The sequence below is a fragment of the Poecilia latipinna genome, unplaced genomic scaffold, assembly GCF_001443285.1.
Source record: "Poecilia latipinna isolate Pla-1442-1.1 unplaced genomic scaffold, P_latipinna-1.0 Scaffold230, whole genome shotgun sequence".
In the NCBI taxonomy this organism is placed as follows: Eukaryota; Metazoa; Chordata; class Actinopteri; order Cyprinodontiformes; family Poeciliidae; genus Poecilia; species Poecilia latipinna.
The window spans coordinates 156,098-170,321 of record NW_015112846.1 but is presented as its reverse complement, the minus strand read 5'-3'; the positions used below and the strand labels follow the sequence as shown (position 1 = coordinate 170,321).

The following is a 14,224-nucleotide window of genomic DNA, read 5'->3' as shown; positions in this document are numbered from 1 at the left end:
GGGGTGTTCCCCACTTTGACCTCGGGGCTTCCAGTCCATATTCTGCACAGATTTTTCTTTGCCTCAAAAAAAACTTTGTTAAACAAACTGATTGAGCAACATTACCTTATGCAATGCTGGATCATGACATAATAAATCTACATATGTTGTAATTACCTAAATAACACCCAAAATGTCTATCCATTCCCCAACATGTTACAATATAATTTAAAACTAACATAAAATGAAGGGAAATACACCCAAAGATTCACTGGACTTATTTTAATTATTGGTTAGGTGTTAGTAGTACCTTGACCAAAGTCAAGGTTTAATCACTCATATTTTTCAATTAAATTCACCATTACAATTTACAATGTAGGCAAAATTTAGAAATTTGTTGTTTAGATAAAATAACCAAATTTTTATTTCTCCCTTTCTATGTCTGGTTAACTTATATGTAGATTCTTCACAATTCAGTAAAAGAAAAAAAAATGTATATATATAATGGTTTCAGATTCTCTCTGTGTAAGTATTGGTATGATTTTTTTTTTTTTTCTTGTTACAGTGTTACTCACGTAACCTCTGAATCTATGAATAACACAAACACCCTCAGAGGTTTTATGAGACATGGAATAAAACGTATTTTGTTGGAGGCCAAAATTATTCTCTTTAAATGTCCATCCGTCTTTACATAGTAAGAAAATATCCTTTGTCCATTCAGTAGCGGGAAATGGAAATAAGAGTAAAGAGCAAATTCAAACTCCACATAATCGTTTTGTGCCATTTCTGGACAGTCTCTATGGCTAAAAGGTATTAGACAAACCTCCCCCTCCTTTTGTTTTTCTTCCACCTCCCCCACACTCACCCGCAGCTTCTCTTTCTCTCCCACTCCAACATCCTCCTCCACCCACAGAAAACGTGTGATTCCACAAATGGACGCTCGTCGTCGTCATTGTAGTAATCTCAAATGTTCCTTCAGATTTAGAAAAATAATATATTTATGATGATTTGTTTGTTTTTGTCAGGTAGCATTCATTCCTTGAATCAAATGTATTTTTTGTTTTGTTTTATTACTTAATGTCCTCAGTGACTGATGATGTCTGAGTGAAAATGGATTTGTGTGGAAACACCTAAATGAAAAAAAAAAAAGAAATCCCTTTACCTCTTCATTTAAAGTCATGTGTTAATTAAGTGAGAAATTAAGATTATTAACTTGTTGGTTGAGTTATTAAAAAAATAATAATAAATTGGTACACGGTTCCAGCTGCCCTCCTCTTGAATCTAAATTTGAATATGAAGCAGATTAGGCTGACATGGCGCTTACTTGGGGGAAGCCTCATTTCGCCTACGTAGAGTGATCTTCCTGCAGCGCTCAGTGGGTGTTGGGACTAACTGCTGCTATGACACATACAGAGATAGTCCTGTTCAAGGGAGCACTCCATGCATTCCCACCTCAATCACTTTTTTTTTTTTTGCATAAATGGAGCAGTTATGTCCACACATCCACTCTGCTGTGGCAAATGTTCTATTTTTTATGCTGCTATTGTCCTCTAGCTCTCCCTGTGAGCTAATTATAAAGACAGCTGCCATGGTGAGTCCTATAAACATCAAATCAACCCCAAGCTGTCAAATTAAATGTTAAAATCTAACATTTGTTAAAAGTTCTTCTTCATCACCAAGTCCTAGGAGAATCAATTCAGTCCGTTATACTATGCATGTTTCTGATTGTCTACAGCTTTGATTATATAATGTAATCAGCAGAAGTATTTGAAGTCGCGCAAAACGAGCTATTTAATAACACATTTAAAGCAAAGCCACGTACTTGTTTCCGAAAGTAAGAAACTGACTCCTCGTCCTCTTGTGTAAGCAGATCATATACAAGAAGACTGAATGTGCTCTGCAAACTCAAATACAGACAAAAGCAAAACAGATTACCTCATCTGTGTTTTAGTATGCACCTTTAAATAGAGCAGTCAGTCAGGATTAATCTAATATCTTCAAAGTTCAGAGGTCTGGAAACACACCATAACACAGCCAGATGTGTGAACTGGATATGTGTATGTGAACGCGCTGAAGTTTGGTGGCTTTCTCCATAACAGAAACGGGGGCGGGGGAGGCTGAGGGAGGGGCGGCTGACAGTGAGCTGAGGAGATGCATATGCTTCGGCGTGGATCAGCTGTTCCGTGTCTGGGATCCTGTCCTTGTTGGGTGCTCTGGTTGCTGGGGTCTCTTTCTGTGCAGCCATATAACGGGGGTTGTAAAACAGAGTGGAAAAACCCCATTCGGCCGCCTCGTTAGCTCTGGCTCTCCACACTGTTCCTCATAATTTTCAGTGTGATTGGTCAGTCCTATGTCATATAAACAAACGGTAAACTTCATATATTTTGTTGCAGGAGCTCATCAGCTAATAAATTTTGCCGCTGCACCCGATGCAACAACCATAACAATTAGCTTTATCAAGTTATTTCAGATTTTTTTCTTTTTTTTTTTTTTAAATGCCAGGCACTATTTATAGAGCACTGTAGGCATTAAAATGCTGTTTGTATGTGTGTGTGTCTGCTGAATCAGGTCAAATGGAGTGGAAGCCAGGCAGCGTACAGTCTGGATGGGGAGTTTCCAGAGATGCTCTTTACCATCAGCAGGGAAGGCGTCATCTATCTAAACGCACCGCTGGACAGAGAGACACAAGACCAGGTCTGAATCTCCCTTTAAACTATTTGAACATATGGGTGCAGAAACTATGCAGTTTCCTTGAAACAAAGTGTGAAGATAACAGCGGAAGATGACCTCTTTCCACAAAATGACTGCGTGATTGGCAACAATAAGTCACACAAACAAGTTTCAAGTTGTGCTCAGTTGATGAAGGGTGTTCGTGTTTGCTACGATTACAAATTAAAGTCCATCTGTTTGGAGTTTGCTCTTCAGTTTTGCATTGAAATGAAGCTCCTCTGAGCTTTGAATGGCTCAGTGAGCAGCACATTCTGGCACAAATGCTCATGTGGCCAAAGAGCAGCACAAATGACACAAGCAGCATCGGTGAATGTGAGCAGTGTGAAGATAAATGCTGCTGGAATGGAGCATTTTCTCTCTTCTTCTGTGGAGAATCTTCACCTTTTCACCTCGTGGGTTTAGCTGCTCACAGAAAAAAAAAAAAAAAAAGAAAAAGGAGGAAATTACTTCTGCTTCTTTGTGTGTTGTCACACTCAGTAAGGCATTTAATGAAAAAGAATAGATCAGTCAGAAAAGTAAAAGTGTTTTGCTGCCTATTGCAACTACAAACATACTGCTACATAAATTAGAGATAAGAGATAGCAGCGGTATTATTCAGTGCTGGAAATCTGTTTTTTGTTTCTTTCTTTTTTAGTGGAGCTTCATGGATTAGTTTGTGATGGCATTACAGGGTTATTACCTTGCACACGTTTTATCTCTATCTTTGTTTTACAAACTGTTCCTGTGGGAAAGTATCCCATCATGGTCTGGTAAAGTTAAACTGGGTTGTTTTAACACAAATGTTTTTTTGTTTGTTTGTTTGTTTGTTTCTTTTTACCAACGAAGTTTTATCTTTAATTATCAGGTGCATCTCACTGATAATTGTTAAGGTCACAAGTTTATCGTTTTATAGTATGTAATCAAACAGTAGTTTCTTTTCTCCCCTCCAGTTTCACATCAGTATTGTGGTCGAGCGTCCAGATGGGAGACAGATTGCCAAGCCTGTGGAGTTGAGGGTGATGGTGGGCGACGCCAACGATAACAGGCCCACATTTCCTCAGGCTCAGTACCACACTGTGGTCAAAGAATTGGCTGCTCGGGGTAACTGACAGCTCTTAGATATATCTACTGGATTCTTTCAAAATGTCACGTTTATGTGACTTTCACTTCTCAACCTTAAACATAAGCCAGAGCTTGCAACCCAGCTGATGTACTCATGAGCGAAAACTTAATGTAGCGCTGCAGAAACACGACAGTGTTTGGAGTGTAAATGTTTGGAATACTTCTGCAGAGAAAAGCTTTAAAAAACTCAGAATTGAGCTTTTGAAATGCTCACGAATAAAGATGATGTGAATTATTTCAAGATTAATCAATAATTTAAACCTATTCAACATCATTATTAGCAGAAGAAATCACCAAAGTGAGAGCAGATTTTTCAAAAACTAAAAGAAGATGGATTATTGTGAAAAACATACCATGCTAGTCCGTCACACGGCCAATACACATTTGAGCAAACAACCATTTCATGCATCCACTAACTCCGAAGGGAAAGTCAGAGTCTCCACTTTATGCAAGATAACCCAAAAGATTACTTTGCATACCTCTTTTGGGACAGAGGAAGAAAACCGGAGAAAATCCAGTCATGTAAAAGAGAGAAAGGCCCATGCTGAGATTTAAACCCAGGACCAACAACCTTAACACCATGCCTTTTCTGGAAGGACAATGTTTCTCTTTCATTTAACAACTGAAATGTTTAAAACAAACCTAAAGGCTTAGATCACTGTCAAAACCCTATTTTTATAACTCCTATAGGTAGTTCTTAAAAACATAGGAAATGCAATTCAGAGGTAAAAAAAAAAAAAAATACTGTTGTCCTTTCAAATAAAATCTCAAAATCAGTTTTTGCATCTAAAATTCATATAATCTAAGTATACATATAAATGAAGTGCTATGGTGTTAAAAGCATGGCCAGGGTGCTGGTTGGAAAGGATTTGTTTTTTTTTTTTTTTTTTTTTGCCAAGACAGTGGGAAAGCACCCTCATTCTTCCCCAGGATCATAAAAAGCACCCGGTAACATACAAGGCTATGGCATAAAAGCCTTTTGTTGATGCTTTTAAAGCGATTTGATTCTGGGAAACGAATTAGACGGGACAATCTGTTAATCTAAATGGAATCACTGAGCGAGTTATAAATAAGAAGGTTATTGTTACAGCCTCGTTCCACTACTACTTTCATATAGTGGAGTCTGCACACTGTTACGGAAAAGTTGACGTTGTTTCTTCTTCATATATTACCGCAGGGACAGAAATCCTGACAGTGCAGGCTGCCGACAATGATGACCCCAAAACAGACAACGTGCGGATCTTCTACCGCTTGGTCGGGCAAATTCCAGAGAGTCCTCGTGCCCTTTTCAGAGTGGACAGGGACTCGGGTGTCATTTCTGTCCAGGCAGACAGCATGGAGGGCACAGCACCTCAGTACACCCTGACTATCACTGCAGAGGATGCTAAAGGTGATCGTAAAGGATGCCTTCATTTATTTCTGGTGTTGCCTTCATTTATTTCATTTATTTTTCTCTCCCCCTCTCTGTCACACACACACGTGTGTGTGTGTATGTGTACATATATAAGAAAAATATGTCACATACAGATAGCATAAACTACATCAGCCTTTAACTGAGTAGCTTCATTGATAAACCGGGGTTAAATGGATGTATAGATGTAGCCTCTGGGGTGACAGATGATGTGATCTCTCTGACTCACAGACTCAGGGTGTGATGGAAGCAAGACAAGGTACTTGCTGTTCCTTCAGCATGTTTTATTTGTGTGAATGGCTGACCTGAGTCACTAACAGAAGCTGCGATCGTGTCCCTGGCAGGTCTAAACAGTTCATGCACCGTGGTTGTGACGGTGCAGGACGAGAACAACAACCCACCAGTCTTCTCCCAGCATGAGGTACGGCATGAGTACAAACTGAACACACACACATTTTCACCTAGATCAAGACATAATCCTGTTCTGTGCTGTGGCTTCTAAAGGCTACATGAGCAATAGCATAAAAAAATGGAAGGATAACCATCATCATGACTAAGTGGCTGCAAGGACTGTAGACGGTAAAAGCGCTCTGAATGTGATGGAGGTAATTTTCCTGCCAGGCAACAAAATGTGGCCTTACTTAGGCTTCTAGTTCTTTCTAAGAACACAATGTTTCTAGTGTTTATTCTAATCACTATTTCAGCTGATAACTGTTTCTTCTTGTACTTATTGAGCTGAATCTGCATGGTGAACACTTTCATTTATTTGTGATTACATTCAATAAATTTACTCGGGTATTGATCCGGAGCAAGATGCATTTGTCACTAAAATCCAAGATTCAGCAGTGATCTACCTCTTTTTTCTTCTTCTTCTTCTCTGTTATGCTTGGAAACAATAAATACTCTCTTACAGAAAATCTCTTTACTTGTACCCACATGAGCCACATAATAGAGCACACAACAGAAAACCCATGCTGGTCGGGAATTCTGTGGGAAGCATCAGACTGTGATAATTGGGGAGTGGTTCTCGGTCAGACCAAACTGGCATTAAACAACTACGGGTGGTATGAGCAGCTGTGAAGGAATCTTTTATTTTAAGCAATGAAGATGGACTTACTGAAAATTTGCAATGTGATGCAATTAAATTCAGAATAACTGCTAACGATTCACGACTCGTCTCGTTGCGGATCTAATTCACAATTCAGTTAGATGGAATCCATTTTAATCCAAAATTGGTGAATGCAAGTCCAACTAATTACAAAACAGTTTCCCAGACAGTCGTGTTTATATATCCATAATTTCTCCATTAATAAAAAGAATAGTTTGGTTATCAATTTATTAAGAGTTCTCTGTCTATAGAAGCCGAGACAAATTCTTCACATCATTGGCTCCTGACAAAGCATGTGCCGATAGTGGAAAGAAAAGACTCCCTGTTAACAGGAAGACACCTCAGAACCAGTGGTGATCTGCTGCAACAGGAGGTAAAAATTAAGAGGACAAAAGGAGCAGAAAAAGAAGACAAAAAACACGTTTCGTCGTGTTTTTTTATGGGAAAGAAAAACAAACACTAAGAGGAAATATTTGCATCACCAGGGGTCCGTTCCAGGAAAGAAACGCAGTTGAATACAAAGTCAACTCCCATGGAAAGACGGAAAAACAGAGAGAGAAAACAAAGTTAATAAGGAAATGACTGTTATTATTATTTTTACATTGAGATTGCTTGGAGTGATGTGAGAGATCACCATCACACCGCCTCCACAGGAGCATTTTATCTGAAAAATACGGGTGAAATTAAGGGGAAATAAATAGCTTTCCAATTGTGTGGGAGGTTTTGCCAAGAAGAACTGTTATCGCAAATACAAAAACTGCTCAAATACTAATTTCCTAAGCGGCTAATGCTTAAAAAAATATATATATATATTTATTCGCTATAACATCAGTCATCAATCTATTTTACGTCTATGCCCTCTTAAATGGATATCTTGTAAACACTGCTGAGTGCCTATTTTCAAGCTGTTAAAACAAATGAACTCTTGCTCCCATAACGGTTAGCACCGCCACACTAACACACACAAATACAGAAGTGGAAAATACTCTTGAGCAGGTCACGCCTGAAGAGAGCAGCTTTTTCCATGGCAATGTGAAAGCAGTGCTGCTGTTGGGGTGGGAGTGGGAGCAGAGTGGTGACAGGCCTGGGTTCAGCAATGCTGTGGATGGGGCAGCCAGATCACAGGCATGGCTGCTTTACTGGAGGACATCTGTGAGTGGCAGATTAAATGGCTGTCTAAACACAGAGTGGTTGGCGGATAAAGGTCACTTAGCACCAGGAAGGCAAGAAGGTGGAAAGCTCATTCTCACATGCAGATACATTTCATCGCAGCAGGAAAGTGAGCAAACACTAAATGGCTGTGTAAGCAAATGTCTGTCTGACAAAATGCACTGTGATTAAAAACAAACCGAAACATATGTTGTTGGGGTTTTTTTGTTCAAAGTAGTTTCAGTGAAATATTGTTTATAATTATTATTGTACTCTATGTCCATTTTTATTTTATCTATTTATGTATTCATTTCAAACATGATAGCAGTATAAAATAACACATATAAACTTAAAATGTTTATATTATCATAGAAATGTTAAGGTAAAAAAAAAACTATTAAAAAAAAGAATTTTGAGGGACACATACTTTTTCAAAGAACATACAATATTTCAGACAAAGTTTATAAATTAGAATTTTGAAAAAAAAAATGTGTTTAATATGTTTTTTTTGTTTTTTGTTTTTTTTGTCTTACGCAATCTAAAATCTGTATAAACCTATTCAAATGAGCAGCTTTTAACAACCGCCCTCCTCCTCTACCTTTGTGTCCCTCCTCAGTACGGACCCTTCCACATCCCAGAGGATGCTGTCGTGGGCACCACGGTCACATCTGTGTTGGCAAGGGATGCAGATGTTCGAGGCGGAGACAGCTGGCAGGTGGACTACCGTTTAGAGTCTGGACACGAGGAGGAGGTCTTCACACTGGTGACAGACCGACAGACCAACGAAGTTTCACTCATTCTCTCAAAGGTGAACGGCACTGTTTGTCCTGCAATGGCAACGTGCACATTTGGCCCAGAATGAACCTATAACGCAGTAGCTTTGTATTTTGGCATACAAAGCTACTGAATAGTGTAAATGCAGTACACTTTGATACAATATAAAAAGTGCGTCAATATTGTATTTGATACAGTATCAAGTACAGATGTGAACATCTGTGAAGTTGTGAGTGAACAAAGCTACGTCTTAGAGACCCAGAGATTAATGTCAAGGACAATTTTTGCCACTGTGGCTTATACTTAGTGTGATATTCAGGACAAGTACAAATATAAACAACCGGGGTAAAAATGGCACAAAAATAACATCAGGGGTCATTTACAGGTACTGGAAATACAAATTACATTACAAAAATGAGAGATTGCAAGAAAATGACATGCACACAAATATGACAATGCAGCAGTCTCACGTGTCTCGTACAAAGGACAAAAATTGTCCTGATGATAATGGAATGCTTTAGCCCAGTAATCTCTGCCATCCCCAGGGTGCATCACCCTTCGCCTGACTCCTATAATCCAGCAGGGCGTTTTGGGCGAACTCGCTCCAAAGAGTGCGTGTCTGTGTGTATTTTTGTGCGTTCGCTCTAATGGTCTGCTCTCCGTAAGTGGGCCAAGCAGGAGATGGTCTATTATTTTCAACCTTACTGCTGGAGACTAAATTTGATTGAACTGTGTGTCGCACATGCACGGCTGAGATAAAGCAGACACAAAAAAAAAGAAGCTAAAAATGGAGCTCGATGTACGATTGGAGATGAGCCCTCTTTTTTTTGCAAGGATGATGTCACTCTTGTCTTTTTGAGTGGCTGTGTTCAAAGCTCACTGTGACCTTGTTAGATATCCATGTAATTATGCATGTCACTCGAAGGATTGCAGTTGTTTATTTAACTTAATGTGATTTCAATTAAATCTCACAGACTTTCCGAGCGAAGCTCCAAGGGATTACAATGTGCAGAGATAAAGTGTGAGCTCAGGATCTGAAAGCAGGAACATTTTCCAAAAAGTTTACATAGAACAACGGTGATTTGAGACCCCCATCACTACACTGGATGAAACAGATTTATGTTAAAAGAGATGTTTTCTGACTAATAGTGTGAATTCTTGGACTAATTGCATCCATAAAGCTAAAGAATGTTTCAGATTCATAAAACAGAAAATTCTCAATACTGTTTCAGAGTCCAAATTCTCAACATGAAATAAAAAGAGCATTGAAGTTCATTTGTCTTTCTGCTACGGATTTACACATGTTGCACCTGCGTTGCCTCTATTTATCATCAAAAGTAGCTGTTTATGAAAAACAGAGGAGCAAGTTCAGCATCTTTTCCCGGCTAGACTGGCACTACGACTTTAATGGCTGCAGTCCTGACATGATTCAGCCCTCACTCCAACTGTGGCTGTTGCCATGGCTTTGTCATTACTGTCAGAAGAATAGCAAAGATTCTTGCCTTTTATGAGCCGCTTTACGAGTGGGCAATGCTTTTGTACTCAACTTTCTTTAATTCTGATTTTTTTGTTGTTGTTGTGCGTTTCTATGGTAACATAGGGATAAAGCAATAGATATGGAGAGAGCTCCTGTATATGTCACTAATCAGCCTTTTAAACTGAGTAATGTGTGATAAGAAAATCAGAGACTGAGTGAGCCTATATTGCAGAGAACCAATTCAGTGATCAGTGATAGAAAACATATGTAAATGAAAAGTAAGAGAATCCTGCCCAGGGATTAGCCTTTCACTCTGAAGTTCTCCTAATATTACAAAGAGAAACCCTTTTGGAATCATACATCAATGAGAACTAAGTCTGAAATGCACCAGGCATCCAAGATTTCAAAGATATCTCCTGCTTTTGTTGCAGCTGTCATCTTAACTGGTCTTGAGAAAAAAAAAAAAGAAAGAAAAACATCCTGTGCACCTGAGACAAGAACGAGACTTCACTTCACAGCATTAACCCATACTACTCAAAAGTCCACACAAGATGAGTCTCCTCTTTGTAATGGTTGTGCTTTTAGATTTTACTTAACTATGATCAGTGTAAATAATCAACCAGAACAGAAAATGAACAAATTATGCTTAAGAGACAACAGAGGTTTAAACATATAGGCTGTAACATCAAAGATGAGAATAATAATACCACTTTTCTGGCTCAAAGGAATCCTTGGAGCAAAGACAAAATCTGTATCATCTGACTGATGTAATAATACAGTGGTTCAAACAGCCTGCAGAAAGTCTTGTACTTACTGATACATGCTGAGTCTTTGGCTGCGTCACTTCCATTTAACAAAAGCACTCATCTATTCTCCGAGGTTTGCACTACTTCTCCATGGAAACGGAGGCCCATGCAGCATGATGTGAGCAGGATATCAGCCACTGACGGTTTTTAACGTGTTTTATTTGAAGACAAAACAAATTTCAGATGAAGTTTAAATAACTTAAGATGTCTTTAAATTATTACCCTATTTTCTAACGTGTGATAATGATTGTAAATACTGTAAATACTTTATTCTCCACTTAATTTTTTCACAACTTTATGTAGAAATAAGGTTTTTACAAATATTCAGATATTTTTTCATCTAGGTACACGTTTAAATAAGCTATAAAACTTTTAGAAATCGTTAGTTTTTCTTTTGTTTTCCATCTGTTTTAAACATTCCATTGAATGCCCTTTAATTTCAACCTTTGTTTATCTTATTTGAGGTGGAGGGAGGAGTTGTTGAGTAGCAGTCACAGTCGCAGTCGCTGCATCATGGAAAATATTTTATTAATGACAGGAAGAAACTAAAGTTTTTTTTTCCTGTGAGTATCTGGTTTGTGTTAAAGTACAGCAATACTGCCAGAATTTCCAGATTTCTTGGAAGTCAGATAAGCAGAGTAGACATAAGGGACTGCAATGTGTCCCTCTGCTGCTCGAAGGGAAGTCTCAATGCTGTTTGCTGTAAGCGATCCTCCAAACATCGACTCCATTTGAACAGCACTGAATTTCTATTAATCGTTTTGCCGATGAAGCTATTTGGCAATCGGTTTTCGTTTCTGACTTTACAGATGTATAAATATATGTCTTAAATAATATATTGGTTACTGTGGATAACTTTGTGTTTTTCCTGTCTTCTGCTAAGCCTGGCACCACTTGTGACTAAACTCCGGTATGCATGTGCTCACAGGTTTTAGACTTTGAACGTGAGAGTGAGTACATCCTGGTGCTCAGTGCCCAGAACCAAGTTCCTCTGGTCCGCGGCCGATACGGCCCTTTATCCACAGCGACAGTCTCCATTTATGTTGACGACGTGAACGAGGGCCCAGTCCTGTCTCAGAGTCATTACGAAGTGACGGTCAGAGAGGGAGAGGAACCAGGCCGCGTCATTGCCACCATCCGGGGCTACGACCCTGACTCCCACCCAATTAGGTAACTAATTAAGGCTAATGGAGGCACTAATCATCGAATTCCAGTTTTACAAGATTAAATGTGTCTGTGTTTTAAGATATTCTCTTCAAGGAGACACCAAGAAGTATTTCTCAATAGGGAAATATTCTGGTGAGCTAAAGACTGTGCAGGCATTGGACAGAGAGGAAAACAGCACATACACCATGGAGGTCATTGCAGTGGATGGACGTAAGATAACTGACATGGATTTAATACTTTGTCGTTGAAGAAAATGTCCTTATTTTAGCCCTTTAGCTTGAACATAACTGATGTTCATTACCCTGTTCTGGTTTGTGATACCTGCATGTTTGCCGTAGGAAACTCTTCCTTATCTGCATCCACCCTGGTGACTGTCCAAATCCTGGATGTGAATGACAACAGTCCAGTGCTGGTCGGAGACTATTCCTGGAAGTACCTGTGCACGCCTCGGTGGGAAGACCAAGCTCTGGTGTTGGCATCACGCGACAGTGACGGTCCACAACACGGAGGGCGACTCAACTTCTCACTCCGGAGTGATGCCACAGTGCGACGCAACTGGAAGTTGACTCCCATTAACGGTGCGGACAATGAGAAACCAGCTTAACCAGATCAGGCCCTCGTCGTTCAGTAAAAAACCCTTTGGATGCTGGATGAGAAGAGAATAGAAGAGGAAGAACATGACTCAGTTAGGAGAAGCTATTTTAAGATTCTTATTTAGCAGAAGGACTTTGCTAAGGTTAAGTGTCCTAATCAGATTTTAAGTGGATGTTTTTCTCATTAGGTGAAGCATCAATTATATTCAAGTACTGTGTGACAAATCATCCAGAGTACAAAGAAAAAGATGCTGACCTGAATGACATCATAGATTCAACTTAGTGACATCTCTTGTGTTGTACATGCAAAAGCAGCAGGTATATTTAAGTAGTTCATTACCTCCCGGTTGATGCAAATAAAATAAGAAGGTGGTCTTACTGGAAAACACTCATTTAGCAATGATGTCATGCGATGTGATAGATGTTCAGTGATGTCAGTAATAAATAGACGTTCAAATTACTTAATGCCCGTTTGCCACAGTGTGGTGATTGTTTGGGGCGATGTTGTCAGAGGCAGATTGTTATGGATTCAGATAGAGAAATTAAGTAATCCGATCCTTGAGGCATTCAAAATTCCATTTTGTGTTTCACTCTGCATAATTTCGACAGCGTCTAATAGGAGCTGTAATGAAATCAACTCTCTTTACAGTTTCGAGCTGTTGGTGCTCATTCAGTTACAGCCGTGACGTCTGTCATTAAGTGATTCAAACCGAACTGCTTCCTTCTCGGTATTTTTTCTTCCCGTTTCTCTTTCACTCTCCTGTTCCTGTTGGTATTGATTGAGCCCAGCTGTAATTATATCTGCTGTGTAATTTCTTTGGCGTCACCGCTGGCTTCCTGACAGCTAATGGGGGCTAAAAGAAGACTCTCCCAGAATGCTTTGCACCTGGATACAGACAGCAATGTTGATTCCAATAATTGTGAGCATGTGCCTCTTTATTGGAGAATGTGTGTAAGAGAGAGAAAGAAAACATTTATGTTTAAAGTCTTTTAGGGACATGACTGACGCTTCTTTTCATGTAGAAACTCGGTTATTGAGGCAGTGTGCTCTTGTCCCACTTTATTGACTTGGAAGAAAGAGATCTGGCACATCTAGCCTCCATTCAACATGGTGGCGTGCTCATAGGCACTGCGCAAAGTAATTCTGGGTAGGCAGGTGCTCACACAGTCAGCACGCATTAGCAGCCTCTAAAGAAAGGCTGTGAAGGTTGTGGTTCCTTTGCTGACAAATGGAACATGGAGGAGGAGTGATGGGAAGTTGAAAGCGCAGAGTTAAAGTCTGTCAGATAAGGGTTCAAACAGCTTGATAAAGTGCTCCTTCTAACAGGACCAGGTTTGTACGTCATAAAGCCAGGCTTGTGTTTTAGTCTGATTCGCAGAGATAAGATAAAAAGCATCGGGCTCCACAGTGCTCCATTCACAGCTCCATTTGTCTCTCTCTTTCTGTTTGCTGTGGAGCTATGCAGTCATTTAGGTGCCTTTGGCTTATGCTTGTTCCTCAAGAGATTGTCAAACATTTTGAAGCTCTGAATGTTAACAAATGCAGGTACATCACTCTGCAGCAGTCATGGACCGTCCCTCGTCTCCGAGCGTCTTAGTTTTATCTTTTTTTTTAAAGTAAACAATATGCATAATATGTGCAGCAATGCACATAAATTCAGGTAGAAGTTAAAGTGTGCAAGAGCACACCACATTTAAGCTTTCACCTAAAGTCTTACAAAATATCTTTCCATAAAATCCCTAAAAGAAAATAGCCTCTTACTCCCAGAGGTTATTTTTATCCCACAATCTCTAAAAAATACAAGGGTCTCTTAATATTAATGTGCAGAGCTCTGAACAAGAAAACCTTGCTGAAGTTCTTAATAAACATTATATATATATATATATATATATATATATATATATATTTATTTATTTATTTATTTTTTT

The 14,224-nt window shown here is 39.2% G+C and overlaps 1 protein-coding gene across 1 annotated transcript in view; it reads left to right on the top strand.

The window, feature by feature from the left end:
- cdh16 (cadherin 16, KSP-cadherin) overlaps nucleotides 1-14,224 on the top strand; it is a 28,659-nt gene that overhangs the window by 9,219 nt on the left and 5,216 nt on the right. Inside the window, exons 7-14 of the mRNA XM_015032087.1 lie at nucleotides 2,548-2,673; nucleotides 3,639-3,789; nucleotides 4,988-5,200; nucleotides 5,566-5,642; nucleotides 8,095-8,286; nucleotides 11,464-11,705; nucleotides 11,782-11,912; nucleotides 12,041-12,280. Of these exons, the coding sequence (XP_014887573.1) occupies nucleotides 2,548-2,673; nucleotides 3,639-3,789; nucleotides 4,988-5,200; nucleotides 5,566-5,642; nucleotides 8,095-8,286; nucleotides 11,464-11,705; nucleotides 11,782-11,912; nucleotides 12,041-12,280 (1,372 nt within the window). The remainder of the gene's footprint in view (nucleotides 1-2,547; nucleotides 2,674-3,638; nucleotides 3,790-4,987; nucleotides 5,201-5,565; nucleotides 5,643-8,094; nucleotides 8,287-11,463; nucleotides 11,706-11,781; nucleotides 11,913-12,040; nucleotides 12,281-14,224) is intronic.